This window comes from Periplaneta americana, chromosome 14, assembly GCF_040183065.1.
Source record: "Periplaneta americana isolate PAMFEO1 chromosome 14, P.americana_PAMFEO1_priV1, whole genome shotgun sequence".
NCBI classification, from domain to species: domain Eukaryota; kingdom Metazoa; phylum Arthropoda; class Insecta; order Blattodea; family Blattidae; genus Periplaneta; species Periplaneta americana.
The window spans coordinates 156,845,201-156,864,342 of record NC_091130.1 but is presented as its reverse complement, the minus strand read 5'-3'; the positions used below and the strand labels follow the sequence as shown (position 1 = coordinate 156,864,342).

General features: G+C 33.7%; 1 protein-coding gene across 1 annotated transcript; it reads right to left on the bottom strand.

Annotated features, from left to right (window-relative positions):
- Positions 1 to 1,481: 1,481 nt before the first annotated feature.
- Positions 1,482 to 18,902, bottom strand: LOC138713918 (uncharacterized). The gene is made up of 4 exons (XM_069846456.1): positions 18,579 to 18,902; positions 11,434 to 11,554; positions 9,521 to 9,596; positions 1,482 to 1,723 (listed from the first exon to the last, which is right to left on the bottom strand). The coding sequence occupies exons 1-4, from the start codon at positions 18,770 to 18,772 to the stop codon at positions 1,665 to 1,667; spliced, it is 450 nt and encodes a 149-aa protein (XP_069702557.1). The 5' UTR covers positions 18,773 to 18,902; the 3' UTR covers positions 1,482 to 1,664.
- Between the last annotated feature and the right edge of the window lie 240 nt (positions 18,903 to 19,142).

Sequence of the window (19,142 nt, the reverse complement as noted above, 5' to 3'; positions counted from 1 at the left end):
AATATTTAAAAGTTCTTGTAAAAAAATTATTTACTTACTTACAAATGGCTTTTAAGGAACCCGAAGGTTCATTGCCGCCCTCACATAAGCCCGCCATCGGTCCCTATCCTGTGCAAGATTAATCCAGTCTCTATCATCATACCCCACATCCCTCAAATCCATTTTAATATTATCCTCCCATCTACGTCTCGGCCTCCCTAAAGGTCTTTTTCCCTCCGGTCTCCCAACTAACACTCTATATGCATTTCTGGATTCGTCCATACGTGCTACATGCCCTGCCCATCTCAAACGTCTGGATTTAATGTTCCTAATTATGTCAGATGAAGAATACAATGCGTGCAGTTCTGCGTTGTGTAACTTTCTCCATTCTCCTGTAACTTCATCCCGCTTAGCCCCAAAAATTTTCCTAAGCACCTTATTCTCAAACACCCTTAACCTATGTTCCTCTCTCAGAGTGAGAGTCCAAGTTTCACAACCATACAGAAGAACCGGTAATATAACTGTTTTATAAATTCTAACTTTCAGATTTTTGGACAGCAGACTGGATGATAAAAGCTTCTCAACCGAATAATAACAGGCATTTCCCATATTTATTCAGCGTTTAATTTCCTCCCGAGTGTCATTTATATTTGTTACTGTTGCTCCAAGATATTTGAATTTTTCCAACTCTTCGAAGGATAAATCTCCAATTTTTATAGTTCCATTTCGTACAATATTCTGGTCACGAGACATAATCATATACTTTGTCTTTTCGGGATTTACTTCCAAACCGATCGCTTTACTTGCTTCAAGTAAAATTTCCGTGTTTTCCCTAATCGTTTGTGTATTTTCTCCTAACATATTCACGTCATCCGCATAGACAAGAAGCTGATGTAACCCGTTCAATTCCAAACCCTGCCTGTTATCCTGAACTTTCCTAATGGCATATTCTAGAGCGAAGTTAAAAGGTAAAGGTGATAGTGCATCTCCCTGCTTTAGCCCGCAGTGAATTGGAAAAACATCAGATAGAAACTGACCTATACGGACTCTGCTGTATGTTTCACTGAGACACATTTTAATTAATCGAACTAGTTTCTTGGGAATATCAAATTCAATAAGAATATCATATAATACCTCCCTCTTAACCGAGTCATATGCCTTTTTGAAATCTATGAATAACTGAGTAAAAAAATTATTTAAGTAAAAAAACTCCGAGAGTTATGTGTTTATAATAGATTTCCTGAAAATATGTATTTACATAATTTTTCTGTGAAAATATGTGTTTTTATGTGAAATAAAATTCGGGGTTTAAACTTGAAACTTTATGTTCGGAATTTTTAACTTTGTTAATTGTGTTCTATCACACGCAGAAAGAATATTTAATTAAATAGGAATCCGTTCTTTAGTTATAATAATATTAGGTTTACAGTAGCGTAAGCAATTACAATAAATTAAGGTCTATGTAATTATAAATTATAACAAAATAACTTACTGCAAATGATATTAATCTTCCAGTTTATTTGTAAAACATCTTACAACATGATCCAATAAAGGTGATGCCTACAATTTTAAACTTTAAATTTGAAATGCACAATATAAAACAAAAGGTGTACTGTAATCCATTAATCAGCGTACAATAAAACAATCATGTTTTCATGCTGAACTTTCACTAGAGTGAAATTCACTCACAGAGGGGGGTTTCCTCCCAGTACCTCAAAAGCGATGAGTCCGTAGTGCCTTGGATCTGAAAACAGAAACGCTGCGTGTGAAAATACTTGCGAACTCAGGAAACTTTATGTGTATTAATTCTAATTTTTTACTTGTTCCAGAATGAGTAGAATAACTACTTCCGCTCTCTGCCAGTGCTTTCTAGTAACGGCTGGTTAAGTGAAGTGACTGTAGGCAGCAGCACTATCGCATGTAACCTACGCATGCACGTTTTAAATTTATCCGGAAAAAGAACAAAGAAAGAAACTAGTGAAGTGCTTTGTATGGAGTGTGGCATTGCAAGGGGCAGAAATATGAACATTACGGCGAAGTGAAGAGAAGCGAATAGAAGCATTTGAAATGGATATGGAGAAGAATAGAGCGTGTGAAGTGGACAGACAGAATAACAAACGAAGCTGTCTTGGAAAGAGTGGGTGAAGAAAGAATGATGCTGAAACTGATCAGCAAGAGGAAAAGGAATTGGTTGGGTCACTGGCTGAGAAGAAACTGCCTACTGAAGGATGCACTGGAAGGAATGGTGAACGGGAGAAGAGTTCGGGCAGAAGAAGATATCAGATGATAGACGACATTAAGATATTTGGATCATATGCGGAGACTAAGAGGAAGGCAGAAGATAGGAAAGACTGGATAATTCTGGGTTTGCAGTGAAAGGCCTGCCCTTGGGTAGAACAATATAAATCAGGCCTAGGCGCTAATAACTTGAATGAGTCATTGTGTAAACTATCCTTTAACTCCCCACTCTACCTTCTCCGGCAGAGACTTATGTTTCGGACCGATACGAATACACAGGTTGGTAAGCATTGCTGAGTGAAAAGGCAGGCATCATAGCTTTCGGCTCTCGCTGGTCGCCTGAAATCCACCACTGATGCAAGTGCCTTACTGTGTGCTTGTTTTTAAAGCGGTGTAAGCGAAAAAGATCTAGGCAGGGCATCACTTTCCTTTTCCCTTTCCCTTTATGCTCAAGGCTGCTATAAATGAATTGAGTGAGTGAGTGAGTGAGTGAGTGAGTGACGAAAGAAAGAAAGAAAGAAAGAAAGAAAGAAAGATGAAAGAAAGGAAGAAAGAAAAAAGAAAGAAAGAAAAAGAAAGAAAGATGAAAGAAAGAAAAAGAAAGAAAGAAAGAAAGATGAAAGAAAGAAAGAAAGATGAAAAAAGAAAGAAAGAAAGAAAAAAGAAAGAAAGAAAATGAAAGAAAGAAAGATAAAAGAAAGAAAGAAAAAAGAAAGAAAGAAAGATGAAAGAAGGAAAGAAAGAAAAAAGAAAGAAAGAAAGAAAAGGAAAGAAAGAAAGAAAGAAAAAAGAAAGAAAGAAAGATGAAAGAAGGAAAGAAAGAAAAAAGAAAGAAAGAAGAAGAAAGAAAGAAAGAAAGACAGAAAAAAAGAAAGATGAAAGAAATAGAAAGAAAGAAAGATGAAAGAAAGAAAGAAAGATGAAAAAAGAAAGAAAGAAAGAAAAAAGAAAGAAAGAAAAAGAAAGAAAGAAAGAAAGATGAAAGAAAGAAAGATGAAAGAAAGAAAGAAAGATGAAAAAGAAAGAAAGAAAGAAAAAAGAAAGAAAGAAAGATGAAAGAAGGAAAGAAAGAAAGAAAGAAAAAGAAAGAAAGAAAAAGGAAGAAAGAAAGAAAAAAGAAAGAAAGATGAAAGAAGGAAAGAAAGAAAAAAGAAAGTAAGAAAAAGAAAGAAAGAAAGATGAAAGAAAGAAAGAAAGAAAGAAAGAAAGAAAGAAAGAAAAAGAAAGAAAGAATGAAAGATGAAAGAAAGAAAAAAGAAAGAAAAAGGAAGAAAGAAAAAAGAAAGAAAGAAAGATGAAAGAAGGAAAGGAAGAAAAAAGAAAGAAAGAAAAAGAAGGAAAGAAAGATGAAAGAAAGAAAGGAAAAAAGAAAAAAAGAAAGAAAGAAAGAAAGAAAGAAAGAAAGAAAGAAAAAAGAAAGAAAAAGAAAGAAAGATGAAAGAAAAAAGAAAGAGAAAGAAAGAAAGAAAGAAAGAAAGAAAGAAAGAAAGAAAGAAAGAAAGAAATTCCTAGGCTGGGATGCAAGTCGAAACTTACTGCAATGTCTAAAGTACTCCCGAATCTTCCTATACAGGGTGTCCCATTTATCTTGTGCACCTATTATAACTTTTTTGTTTGGATAGGTATTGGGATTTTTGTTTTTGAGCGTTAAGTTAGAACGAGGGGCTAACATGAGTGTGGAGATTTTGTGCATGTAACTACATTATGGTTACGGAAATTTTACTTGAAGCAAGTAAAGAGATAGGTTTGGAAGTAAATCCCGAAAAGACAAAGTATATGATTATGTCTCGTGACCAGAATATTTTACGAAATGAAAATATAAAAATTGGAGATTTATCCTTTGAAGAGGTGGAGAAGTTCAAATATCTTGGAGCAACAGTAACAAATATAAATGATACTCGGGAGGAAATTAAACGCAGAATAAATATGGGAAATGCCTGTTATTATTCGGTTGAGAAGCTTTTATCATCTAGTGTGCTGTCAAAAAATCTGAAAGTTAGAATTTATAAAACAGTTATATTACCGGTTGTTCTGTATGGTTGTGAAACTTGGACTCTCACTTTGAGAGAGGAACATAGATTAAGGGTTTACAGGGAGCTTTACCTGAGAGACTAGATTTGCATAATAGATTAAGGGTATTTGAGAATAAGGTGCTTAGGAAAATATTTGGGGTTAAGAGGGATGAAGTTACAGGAGAATGGAGAAAGTTACACAACACAGAACTGCACGCATTGTATTCTTCACCTGACATAATTAGAAACATTAAATCCAGACGTTTGAGATGGGCAGGGCATGTAGCACGTATGGGCGAATCCAGAAATGCGTATAGAGTGTTAGTTGGGAGGCCGGAGGGAAAAAGACCTTTGGGGAGGCCGAGATGTAGATGGGAAGATAATATTAAAATGGATTTGAGGTAGGTGGGATATGATGATAGAGACTGGATTAATCTTGCTCAGGATAGGGACCAATGGCGGGCTTATGTGAGGGCGGCAATGAACCTCCGGGTTCCTTAAAAGCCATAAGTATGTAAGTAACTACATTATGGTACAAGTACACGTGACGTCATCAATAGCACTACATACTTTAATCATGTTACATTCATTACACACATTAAGACGAGTTCAAAAATGTATCATGTCACCTTCCTAATCAATAATAACAAAACGAAACAAAAACGTACTTCCAATGTGATAATGTTATGCTTTGAGAGTCACAGAATATGTTCCAAATGGCGACCAATCACAATAAAGCACATTCGAAGGCGTTCCCCGAAAGACCGTAAGACTGCCCGGCATGTGCTGGCTGTCGTCTGGTGTTGTCAGAATGTTCTGGTACTCACTGTCCTGTACAGTTCCCCACACGAAGAAGTCGTGTGGCGACAGGTCCGGAGAACGTGCAGGCCACTGTACGTGGATTGTGGCGTCGACAGTTGTTGTGGTTTGTTTACATGTTAAGACAGCAAACACACAACCCACGACGTGTACGAATGTCAGTCGTCTTTCGTTTTGTGTAAGTTAATGCACAAGATGAATAGGGCACCACAACAAACGGCACATTCTGATGCCATTCATTTTGCATTTTGTTGTCATTTTTTTTTGTATTTTATTGGGTTATTTTACGACGCTGTATCAACATCTAGGTTATTTAGCGTCTGAATGATATGAAGGTGATAATGCCGGTGAAATGAGTCCGGGGTCCAGCACCGAAAGTTACCCAGCATTTGCTCCTATTGGGTTGAGGGAAAACTCCGGAAAAAACCTCAACCAGGTAACTTGCCCCGACCGGGATTTGAACCCGGGCCACCTCGTTTCGCGGCCAGACGCGCTGACCGTTACTCCACAGGTGTGGACTCGTTATTGATTGGGAAGGTGACATTGTGATACATTTTTGAACTCGTCTTAATATGTGTAATCAATGTAATACGATTAAAGTATGTAGTGCTATTTGAAAAATTGATGACGTCACGTGTATCTTGTACCACCATAATGTAGTTGCATGCACCAAATCTCCACACTCATGTTAGCCCCTCGTTCTAACACAACTCTCAAAAACAAAAATTCCAATATCTATCACAACAAAAAAGTTATAATATTTATTTATTTACTTATTTATTTATTTATTTATTTATTTATTTATTTATTTATTTATTTATGTATGTATGTATGTATTTATTTATTCATTTATTTATTTATTTATTTATTTATTTATTTATTTATTTATTTATTTATTTATTTATTTATTTATTTATTTATTTATTTATTTATTTATTTATTTATTTATTTATTTATTTATTTACTTACTTACTTATTTATTTATTTATTTATTTATTTATTTATTTATTTATTTATTTATTTATTTATTTATTTATTTATTTATTTATTCTGGTGTAGTTACGGCCATCAGGCCTTCTCTTCCACAACACCAGGAGTACAAATACAATAATAGAAATAAACACAGAAAAAAATACACTATATACTAAGTAAAGCTACACAAGAAATAAAAGAGAGAGAAAAATAGGGGCCAAAGCCACACAAAAATATACACAGGTTGCAGTCACACAAACTTTAAATGAGTGATTAAGTGATTAATATGTGCACAAGATAAAAGGGACACCCTGTATATTTAACAAAACCTGTTACGAAACAAAAAAAAATTCCCAGCAAAATGTGTAAAATACCACCGTATCGGGCTAGAAGTATGAAGAAATAATATTGTTCACCATTTATTAACAGAATGATATTTTATTATTACATGTTCGACATAGGATGCAGAAACGCTCCAAGAGTTTATTTTTATAACAACAATACTAGAAATCTATACAGCAAAGCAAGGAAATTGAAGAAAACAAAAAAGATACGATTTATCGTTGCGATTTATGTCCGAATTGCTAACAGTGAACATTAATCATTCTAATTGAACGTAGAATGTGGACACCACAGCAAAAAGTGCTTTGGCTTGCTGAATTTAAATCTGTTACCAGAGTTCGACGCTCATTTCGTGTAGAATTCAACATGGATCCATCTACGTCGAAATCAATTTTCCAATGGGATAGAGCTGTTAAAGGGAAAGGATCCTTGATTCCACAAACAGGCAAACATCCCAAGAAAAAAATAACCGAAGAAATGGTCGATCGTATACGAACTGCATTCAACCGGAGCCCAAGGAAGTCCATTATGCAGGCTAGCCATCAGTTACAGATACCCAAATCAACTGTTCATGATGTTCTTCATAAACGACTCAAACTACGTCATACAAGCTATAGCGTCTTCGCCGCATTCAGCTGAACGATACGAGATTAAGACAATATTTTGCGACTGAAATTTTGCAAAGCATTGATGAAAACCTTCATATCTTCACTAAGGTGTTTTTATTCATTTATTCATTCATTCATTTATTCATTCATTCATTCATTTATTCATTTATTCAATCATTCATTCAATCATTTATTTATTCATTTATTTATTTATTTATTTATTCACTTATTTATTTATTCACTTATTTATTTATTTATTTATTTATTCACTTATTTATTTATTTATTTATTCACTTATTTATTTTTTTATTTATTCACTTATTTATTTATTTATTTATTCACTTATTTATGTATTTATTCACCTATTTATTTATTTATTTATTTATTTATTCACTTATTTATTTATTTATTTATTCACTTATTTATTTATTTATTTATTTATTTATTTATTTATTTATTCACTTATTTATTTATTCACTTATTTATTTATTCACTTATTTATTTATTCACTTATTTATTTTATTTATTTATTTACTTATTCATTTATTCACTTATTTATTTATTTATTTATTTATTTATTTATTTATTTATTTATTTATTTATTTATTTATTCACTTATTTATATATTTATTTATTTACTTATTTACTTATTTATTTATTCACTTATTCATGTATTTATTTATTTACTTATTTATTTATTCACTTATTTATTTATCTATTTATTCACTTATTTATTTATTTATTCACTTATTCATTTATTTATTCACTTATATATATACATATATTTATATATTTGCTTATTTATATATTCACTTATTTATTTATTTATTTATTTATTTATTCACTTATTTATTTATTTATCTATCTATCTATTTATTCAATTATTTATTTATTTATTTATGTATTTATTTATTTACTTATTTACTTATTTATTTATTCACTTGTTTATTTATCTATATTTATTCACTTATTTATTTATTTATTTATTTATTTATTTATTTATTTATTTATTCACTTATTTATTTACTTATTCACTTATTTATTTATTTATTTATTTATTTATTTATTTATTTATTTATTTATCTATCTATTTATTCAATTATTTATTTATTTATTTATGTATTTATTTATTTACTTATTTATTTATTCACTTATTTATTTATTTATCTATCTATTTATTCACTTATTTATTTATTTATTCACTTATTTATTTACTTATTCACTTATTTATTTATTTATTTATTTATCTATCTATCTATTTATTCAATTATTTATTTATTTATTTACTTATGTATTTATTTACTTATTTACTTATTTATTTATTCACTTATTTATTTATTTATCTATCTATTTATTCACTTATTTATTTATTCACTTATTTATTTATTTACTTATTTATTTATTTATTTATTTATTTATTTATTTATTTATTTATTTATTTATTTATTTATTTATTTATTTATTTATTTATTTATTTATTTTTATTGCTAGTAAGTTTGAAATGAATACAAATTAATAAATACAATGAAAGATAAACTAGCCCACTGCTGAATGAGTAAGACTCGTGCTCAGGAGGGGATTCCAATACAGACAAAAATAAAATTAAAATTGAGAGTAAATACAGATTAAATAGTGTTTAATATGTTTAAACCCAAACTATAAATCCAATATTATTTTTTCTATTAATTTGGAGAGGATTCGTGGTTGAAATATTATTGGAATAAAATTTGTTTAATAATCTGGGACCTTGACTCATGCTATGATAAAAAGCTGCATTGGCTTTACAGTTTGGTTCACACAAACGCAGACAATTCATATTTTTAGTTCCATATTTATGTATATACCTTTCAAAGTTATTAAAATTTCTATGAAAATATTTTAATAAAATAAAATAATACATTTGTTTAATGTTGAAAACTTTGAAGTGTTTAAACAATTCAGTTGGGTAATCTTTCTGCTTTTTTAAATAAATTTTTAATACTTTTTTCTGTAGTAAAATTAACGGATAAAGGTTGGATTTATAAGTTCCACCCCAACCTATAATACCATGCATAAATATAGACTGAAATAATGCTAAATAAATTACACGTAAACAGTTGAGTGACAAATTCGTGATATAAATCGCAATGATAAATCGTATCTTTTTTGTTTTCTTCAATGTTCTTTCTTTGTTTTATAGATTTCAGCATTGTTGTTATAAAAATAAAATCTTAGAGAATTTCTGCATCCTGTGCCAACATATAATAATAAAATATCCTTCTGTTAATAAATGGTGAACAATTATTTCTCTAGCTCGGACCCGGTGTATAACAGATACGTGCCGGGTAGGCCTACATGGGGTCTAGTACTATTTATCACCTAAGTTTAGTGTTATTGGATATTATAATGTTACTCCCAGTTGCAGAGATAAAAAATATAATTCTCTAGAGTGCATAAAATGTTTGTGATGGAGTTCTAGCCTTTGTACTCGTACCATGAGAAAGATATAAAAACGTTTATTCATTTGTCAGTTAAATAGCTGTGCAATGCCCACTTATTGGTGTCACTTACAGGCACATATCTTAGAGCCTCCTTTGGTAATGTTGAAGCATTTCAAGAGTTCACAGCAGTCTTCATTCTTGACGCACTGAAAGGTAGATTAGAAATTCACAATTAGGTATCATCTCTCAACTCTAGGGTGGAAGAAGAAAGAAATGAAGATCTCATAAGATAAAGAATTGTACAGATAACGTGCGTAAAACAAACCCAGGAAAAGGCAACTCCGATTTTTGACGTAGAACACATCACTTCCGCACCGAATATAAGCACACATTCCGGGATCAGTGGTAAAACGAAAAATATCATAATTTCAAATACTTAATACAACACTATGATCCACAGTCTAATGCTAATGTTATTAGTAGTTAGGTCAACAATCAATGTAACTTGTGTGACCACGATCATGTCCCTCGCTACGGTCATGAGGGCGCTGAATTTAGGTATAAAATTAGCCGTGCCGCGAAGCTTCTCTCAGCAATATCTCGGCATCTAGAGCAGCTACAGACTTGTGCAACAACTCATATGATTTGTAATCGCGAGTTCTATAATATGAAAGTGATAATAAACGCGTATGATACACTTTGAGTGAACCATAGTGAAAAAAATTGTTGTGAGCTGGGACAAATTTCGGAATATCGCTTCATATGAAGAAAAAATAAATATATAGCATGCCCTACATTAATTACTTCTCTTATCATAGATCCATACTCTCCACTTTGAACCAAAAGATCCGATTTAATACGATTGGAGGAACCAAAATGTTTCACAAACACAGCTCTTAGCCTTGGTACCTACTTTGATCCAAGGTTATATAATAAAATAAGTGGAAAATGCCCAAGTTTGGAAAATTTTAGTATCAGCAAATTCAAAAAATAGCGTAAGGAATTTATATATACAGGGTGTATCTAAATTGGTGTCAAATATTTCGGGGACGTGTTCCTAACACCAAAACATTACAAAAAGTTCATATGAACATTGATCTCAAAATAATTTATTTCAGAGTTACAAGACAAAATTTAATGTTACAAAAATTGCTCGAAGTGGCTTCCTCCTGCTTCGATTTGTCCCCTAAACCTGCGTTACATGCTCTGGCGTACTCTATTGAAAATTGCTGGAGTGTTTCATATTTCGTGAAATCCAGTTTGCATAAGCTTTTAGAATATCAATATCAAGTACAGGAGTCGCATAAACCAGACGAAGAAATCCATTGGATTCAAATCAGGCGATCGAGCAGGCCATGCAATGAATTCTCTTCGATCAATACATCTTTGGGGAAATCGATCATTAAAAAATTACGAACTATCAGACTGAAATGAGCTGGAGCAGCATCATGTTGAAACACATTCGTTGGATGACGTCCAGAAGCACATCTTCAGTTAAATGATGCAAATCATTTCGTTCTGTTCACTCACAGAATACATTTTCTTCTGATTTCTTTGCTGTACAAAATACAAACAAAAAATCATCAATCAGCGGTCAGTGAAGGGACAAATCCTTTAATAACTCCCTAACGAATGGTTTTCAGACCCATGTTCTTATTAACTTTGTAAATTGTTTTTATGTTAGGAACACGTCCCCGAAATATTTGACACCAATTTAGATACAACCTGTATATGTTGAATAAGCAGTCGCGGACAGCCGATGAGGGGTGGTCCTCCAGCTTGGGAGTTGGGCGAAGGGCTAACAACCCATCACCGTAAAAAACAGTTACTGAGGGTTGTGTAATGTTGAAATACATTTGAAATCAGTGAAAATTGTTTACAATTATCGTGGCCTACCGTAATAAAAGTTAATGCAATATCTGTTTCATTTCACTACTTAAAAATCCCCCGTTCCTTTAGCTTACTGTGTACAGTGTATTCAATTTCAAAATGGGACCGCACATTGAAGAGTACATACGATAACTATGTATACATTAGACTTACACGATCGCCTTCTCCCAGGCAGACATGATCCAGGATGTACAAGGCCTCCGACAACGACAACAGCCAAGCCGCCACCAGGGCCATCATGAACCACGCTCGGGGCATATTGCACTGCCAGCACCTTGTAAATACAAACCGAGTCAAAGGCTAACAAGCTTAGCAAATGTATGAAGCATTGACGTATCTTCTACACTGCTTTACATCCAACTAACATTAGATGGAAGAAAGTCAACTACTTATAACTGGGCCATAAAATGAATAAACGTAGCTTGATTTGGAACTAAACGGTTATGTTTTCGGAAAAGAGACTCGTCGATGCACTACATAGCGTGTTACCAGGCGACGACAGAAAACAAAAGAAGTGAGAACAAAATGAATGAACTCTATAACCAATGTCACAGATACTTGAAAAATATCGTTTAAGCTCATCTCTATTCATTACATATTGAGCTTCGTGATTATATACTAGACTCTGTAAATATCCCAATGGGCAAAAATACAGAGATCGTCCAAAATAACGAATAACTTATGTTATATGCCAAATATAGTTAGTGTCTGAGAGAGATCAGAGACTAACTATATTATTGGCATATAACATAAGTTATTCGTTATTTTGAACGATATTTCTCTGTATTTTCGCCCATTGGGATATTTACAGAGTCTAGCATATAATCAAGCTCAATACGTAATGAATAGAGATGAGCTTAAACGATATTTTTCAAGTATCTGTGACATTGTTTATATACTTCATTCACTTTGTTCTCAACACAACTTATATGCCAATAATATAGTTTGTTCGAAAAAATCGAAAAATCGAAGGAGAATTGGGAGGAAAATTTAAAAGGTACGCAAAACGCGTCCTTGCAAGGGGTTGGGGGCTGTACAAAACTATATATGTGAGCTCCAAGCCTGTTGGCCACTAGTCTCACTCCGGGTTACGCTGCTCCCCTGAAGGAGCTCTAGAAAATTTTGAAGGGGAAGCCGAAATTGGACGTAACCTCTTAGGTACCACATACGCGAGGGGGGCTGAGATTGATCAATTGATCACGGAACGGGGCGAGGAGTTGGCTGGTGTTTTGCCGTTAGGATGGCAAGACGCCGTCATCTGTTGTTCGATGACAAAGCATGTGAAGGCCGTCGGAAGAAGCGCCGTGAAATCTAATCTGCAATTTGAGAGGTCCCTGTCCTTTCAATTTGCGACTTATTGGGTGACCTCGTATATTTAATAGACTATTAATATTATCTGAACTAGGGCATACATCATTTATAAAAAAGGGGAATATATATGGGGAAGGGCATATAGGTCCGTGGCCCATTTCTTATAGGGCTCATCCCGACATTTGTCTTACGCCTGAGGAAAACCACGGAATACCTTAGGCAGAATGAGTTGTCTCATGTAAGAGACTAGCCAATTTCGCTATTAAGTAGAAGGTGATTGTTGTCCTGAGCCCTGTTGAATCGTCTCAATTTTGAGACACTATAGTTTGTTGTTTAAATATGCTGACTTATACTTGTGAAGACTGGAATTCATTAGCGGGATTTAAGTAATTCATTTCATTAAAATTCATCTTAGTTCTTTACTTACGTTAAGATGCATATTTTAACACCTTTTACAATTTAATTCCAGCAAAAGGTGAATTGAGATGCACTAAAATCTTACTGAAATAACTTAAAAACTAAGAATTTCTGTATACATGATCTATTAGTTTTATAGTATGGTCTCTACAATCGCCTACTTTTATTCAATCTAAGAAACAAACATCCATTTGTAAGGGTCGGAGCGAAACCAAGTGTTACGATACATCGTTATTATGAATTTATAGGCCTACTGTTACTAGGTATAATAACTCAACTTTTTTTTTTTGAGTAGGCTACGCCTCAAAAGCCTACTAAGAGCTTCGCCACTGGTGCTGGGTTGCAATAGTGCCGGCTATATAAATCAAATTGTAACTGTGAAGATACTGACATGTTATTAATAAAATTAGTACCCCTATGTCATATACAATCTCCACCCATGCGTAGAAGCCTACAGAGGGGAAGCCACGGTTTGCAGGATAATTAAAACGATTGGAAATACTGTACCTACTTCACAGAATGTCTCGCCTGTCAACTTTGGTTATGCTGACGCGCACCAAGTAGTCCTAACTTCAAAACACGGAGCGGTGGATCTGAATTCAATCCGTCAAGGCATGCTGAGGAACGACACCCATTCGCCCATCGGATACAAGAGCAGCCATTCTTCACTTCCTCATAACACACGTCACATATTTCTAACATTTTATGCTACACCAACAGCTTTTTGAGTGCGCTACTTTTTTTTTGGCTTAACTCACAAAATGTTTTCTATACTCTTTCTCCGCACAGCTGACTCCGAGTTGGTAAATCAGGTCCAGTCAACCAAAAACAAGTCAAATAGAGTCTTAACTTAAGAAGGTAGGTAGGCGTAGAGCAGTAGTACTTTCGAGAAATTAGAGGAGAGCTAAAAATGAGAAATAGTCAATTTGCCGAGAGTCACGATGCATATGGGCTATTCCATATGAAATCGATCAGTAAAAAACCTCGCATTTTTTATACTCTAATTTTTTCCCTACTTATACAACGTGCTGAGGGGAGAGCACTATCGAAAGTCAAACAGTTTTCGTATTATTGAGCGACAAATTTAGCGTATTTTATAAAAACAAGCCTCTTTCAGCGCTCAGAACTCTGGAACCATTTACTGCAGAACATTGAACGAGAGCTCATTTTGAAGCTGACATTTGGTAGATTATGTTAAGAAGTAATCCTTATTTTTATTGTACACAGAGAGACAGATAATCTGATTTTACTTACTTTTAGGCTTTTTGGCCATTTGTAAAAATGTAAAAAAAATACTGAGAAAAAACCTTGTATTATTAAGAGAGATTCGGCATTGTTTGCTTAGTGGTACGGCAATAAGTTTCGAGGGTATTAAATAGATTATTTTCACACGCCTAGACTTGAACGGCGCAGTACCGCACGCACTGGCCGAGAGCTGAAGATAAGCGAGCATTAGGCGTCATTTTACTCCTGTGTTTATGAAAACCTGTGATAAAGCTAGCACAGCCATGCGCTGCTAGACGACACATCACGTGTTTGTCTCCTGGCCTTGTTTGTCTCGACTGCCTACAGTCAGCTGGTGAGTTCACGCGCGTAATATTTATTTTCTTTATTTGATATTTTCAATACTTTCTTATCAACATATCATCAGTAAAAAATATGTGTTTATTTGTACTTTCAATGCGGAATTTAACCATATATTTTAAAAATATTGTTTCGTGGCCAAAGGCGTCTTAATGAAGAAAAATCTAAATTTCTCCATTTCCATAAAAAGTAAGAAAACCTGTTTACTTATCAATATAAACTTTAATTTCTCAGCATCAAAATAAACCATGATTTTGAGCATTGGGTGAAAGGGTTTCGGAGCTATAACAGTTTAAAGTTGCTAATTTTATGAAAATACGATAAATTTAAATATTATTAATTTAAACACTATTAAGTTCTGATGCCTCAAACTTTGCACAAAGCATTGTATCACAGTTGTCTACGGACAGAAAAAGTTTATTGTATTTAAAAATTGTAAGGTCAATTTTCTCTATATTTCGGTCGATTTGAGATGGAATATCACAGTATTGAAACTTAACAAACACGCGGATTTTTAAATATTATATTTATAACCACTATTATTATTATTATTATTATTATTATTATTATTATCATCATCATCATTATTTAAATATAAAATAACACATGTGAGTAGAGTTGTTTTAAGCTTAACGGAGAACTCTGCTCTCTTCTGAAAAATTGTACCAATACGAGTAGGTTCATTTCTTGTTTTATTTCACTTGTAACTTAACTCCGTTTTGAATTTGGAAATTTAGAGTCAGAAGGCACTTTTTAACAATCTGCTAATCTTTAAAATAGCTTATGTGTGCTACATAATACAATGCTTTTCTTGTCAGTTTTTATGTACAGTGCAATACATTACGAGTGTTCAGATACTACGGAAATTTCTAACATTTTCAGTTTTTATATCCTTGACTGAGCATGGTTTGGTTACTTCTTATCAAAATCGGAATGCACTCTATTGTAATGTCTATTAATATAAAATAGTAATATACGTTACAAGAGCGGTATGTTGACGTTTTCATGTTCGAGGAAAAGACTGAAAAAGCGAAACGTAGTTGAGCTTTTTTAATTTCCGGCAACATGAAAACAAACATACCGCTCGTGTATCGTACACTATTTTGTGCGAAGATCGTTTATTACATACCTGAAAGACGAATTTCTAATTAGTTGCAATGAAATCTCCATGTTGGTTTCTGTTTAACGACGGCAACTTTGGAAAACCAAAATATCTTTCTTCAACATTGTTGCTATAAAATGTTTTCTGTGTTTACTATATTCCAGCAGGCCGTGATATACGTCTGTCTTTTTTTTTCCCCCAGTCTATAAATGCGAACTTAAAACAAACGGTAAGGTTATGTAATGATTTATTTTTCATTTTAATATTTTAGCAATATTATTTATATAACATATTGCAGTAATAACATCGGCATCTGGAATCTTGTTGATTTTTTCACGGCTTCCTTAATGTTACTTGTATCAGGAATGCAATAAGTTTCGTGGAGTAGTAGACTTTACTTAATTTTTGCAAATATTTAAAAACAATAATTAACATTGCAATTTAGGTGAAATTGCAGTGGTAAGTTTCCAATTTATAATTATTACTATGTTAAACGTCTCTAAAAATAATATGTTAAAAGCCTAAGGCAGTAAAATGAATGTCGCGCTTAAGCGGTAAGAAGAGGGAAATTATGTGTGTTACGTTGGGAATACTGAATGTGGTATTTCACACTTACCGCGTATTGGTTCTGTGCGGAAAACAAGCAAATACACACGATCTCGCACCAACGTTTGTAACCCATTATTGTATCAAGACATACGAGTGCTTCTTTTTTTTATTCTTAGTTAAAGAATTCATACATACGATACTTGTAATTATGTTTGTTTTACAGTTTGATTTGGTGTAAAATATACGCTGTTATTGAAGACTGGAATGAATGCTTCAACATATTCATAACTGAAATTATAATTACATTAACATTATAAATAAATACAAAACAAGATTAGATATAACTTAAACTTATTTGATTTTTATTATTAACAGCAGTAGCGTTTACCTGCCGATCCGGAATTGCGCTCGGGCATGAGTTCGATTCCCGCTTGGGCTGATTACCTGGGTGGATTTTTCCGAGGTTCCCCCCAATCGTAAGGCGGATGTCAGGTAATCTGTGGCGAATCCTCGGTCTGATTTCGCCAAATACTATCTCGCTATCAACTCCATCCACACTTAATAATCCAGCAGTTGATACAATGTCGTTAAATAACCAAGTAAAAAATAATATAATTTGTAAGTCAATTATATACATTTGTTTTTACTTAAAACATAACAGAATTTAGAAGGAATTTTTGTTTCAATCCCCCCCCCCCAGTCTGATTTATTTCTCAATTTCACTTAGCTTTCACTTTTTTAGCTTTAGCTTTCATATCTATTTGTTTCCATGCATCTTTCTTTCTGCTTAGCATTTTGACATCGTGCTTCTTACACTCAATCACATCCATTACCCTACTTCTTCATTATTTCGGCGAACCCCTTTCGATTAAACGAGCGTTGAGGGACTTCCGCCGATTTTGGAATAGACACCGACCCACTTAGGTTAATTTCAATTAAGAAACATGCCAAGTGAATTATCTTTTCACCAAAAACGGATGCTCCCTGGGCCAAATTATAGTATTTTATAATTATTTGAATGCAACAGAAGTCAGAAGTCTTGCTAAAATCGGCGGAAGTCCCTCAACGCTCGTTTCACCCCGTTTTCTCTCGCTATCTGGTAGGTACTTCTTAATATCTGCAAATGCCTGTGTGTGTACCCATTATGATACTGAAAAATGCAATGAACCTGGACTCACCAATTGATACACCTTGCCGATTATGCTTACTACTTTAGTTACAACTAATCATTTACCCTTCAAATTTGTGACTTGGCCGGTTTTGATACTAGACGCCTCATCTAAAGCATAACAAAAGCCTAAACTAACCTAACCTGTCACAGATTCGTATATGCAAAGCATACCGTGAGTGTAGGCTAGCGTGAAACTATCGCAATGCCACGAAGTTATGTTAATATGACTGACAGAGCTCTCAACACTTGAAGGTGTACACACAGTCTAAGTCTAGTATATACAGTCACGAAGCTTGAGTTGTGAGGGTGCTAGAAACAGTAGACTGTGCAGGTACTATTTCTCATTGTCTATAATGAGGCGATAGTAGCGATCCTAGTAGTTAGCAACTATCTATGGATGCATATTTACTACGTATTGAGCTTCGTCACTGTATATACTAGACTGTGGTACTAGAAACAACAGACTGTGCCGGTACTATTTCGCATTGCCTGGAATGAGGCGATAGTAGCGATCCTAGTGGTTAGCAACTATCTCTGGATGCATATTTACCACGTATTGAGCTTCGTGACTGTATATACTAGACTGTGGTACTAGGAACAATAGACTGTGCAGGTACTATTTCGCATTGTCTATAATGAGGCGATAGTAGCGATCCTAGTGGTTAGTAACTATCTATAGACGCATATTTACTACGTATTGAGTTTCGTGACTGTATATACTAGACTGTGGTACAAGGAACAGTAGACTGTGCAGGTACTATTTCGCATTGTCTATAATGAGGCGATAGTAGCGATCCTAGTAGTTAGCAACTACCTATGGATGCATATTTATCACGTATTGAGTTTCGTGACTGTATATACTAGACTGTGGTACTAGAAACAATAGACTTTGCCGGTACTATTTCGCATTGTCTGTAATGAGGCGATAGCAGCGATCCTAGTGGTTAGCAACTATCTATGGATGCATATTTACCACATATTGAGCTTCTTAATTGTATATACTATTTTGTGATGTACAAGCGGATTACGAGGAACTAACTATGCGCTAGTTTAGTCCTTTCATTTTCGACTCATTGTTACATCCTGAAAACGACGAAAGCATTTTAATTCGTAACAAACTGTAAACAACCCAACTTAACCTAATCTGCATTAAAGACAACTTACCAATTAGACGTGAAGTGGTGGATACTGGGAACCAGCTTCCTTGAAGAAACTCGTGTCTCTGCTGGTGATAGTTTATAACCAAAAAGTCCGTCAAACAACAGCTGTAATGTTGTATTCAGCTGCAGCGCGAAGCTTTTGCCCACACTACGCATGCGCAATATGTTTTGTATGAGTCCCAATAACGAAATGTACATGATGATTCACCATTAAAATATCTGAAAACTTCTTTCTCCGAACACCGATACCAGCGTCTTATTACACTCCACACATTGTATTGTACTCTTTCCTATTTTAGCCTTGACAATTTCCACAATAACATTCACTTCAACATTTTTTTTTTTTAGTGAACACCAATCAACCTCACTTTGAGCACTTAAACCCAACTCTCTTTCTATAAAAACTTTGCGGTGTAAATCACGAAAAAGTAAATAGATAACAAGCAAACATCTTTTCGATGCTTATTGAATTTGAACTACGAATGTACCATGATACACGGCACGATAAAACGTACACATTGACCCCAAAACGCACACTTTCTTGGCATCTAAAATAACCTCTATCCTA

Excerpts from the sequence above, each read along its gene's own strand:
- LOC138713918 (XM_069846456.1), bottom strand. The coding sequence starts at position 18,772 with ATGTACATTTCGTTATTGGGACTCATACAAAACATATTGCGCATGCGT. Across the intron at positions 11,555-18,578 it reads CACCACTTCACGTCTAATTG|GTGCTGGCAGTGCAATATGC; the intron begins GTAAGTTGTCTT and ends TGTATTTACAAG. Across the intron at positions 9,597-11,433 it reads GCCTGGGAGAAGGCGATCGT|TGCGTCAAGAATGAAGACTG; the intron begins GTAAGTCTAATG and ends TCTACCTTTCAG.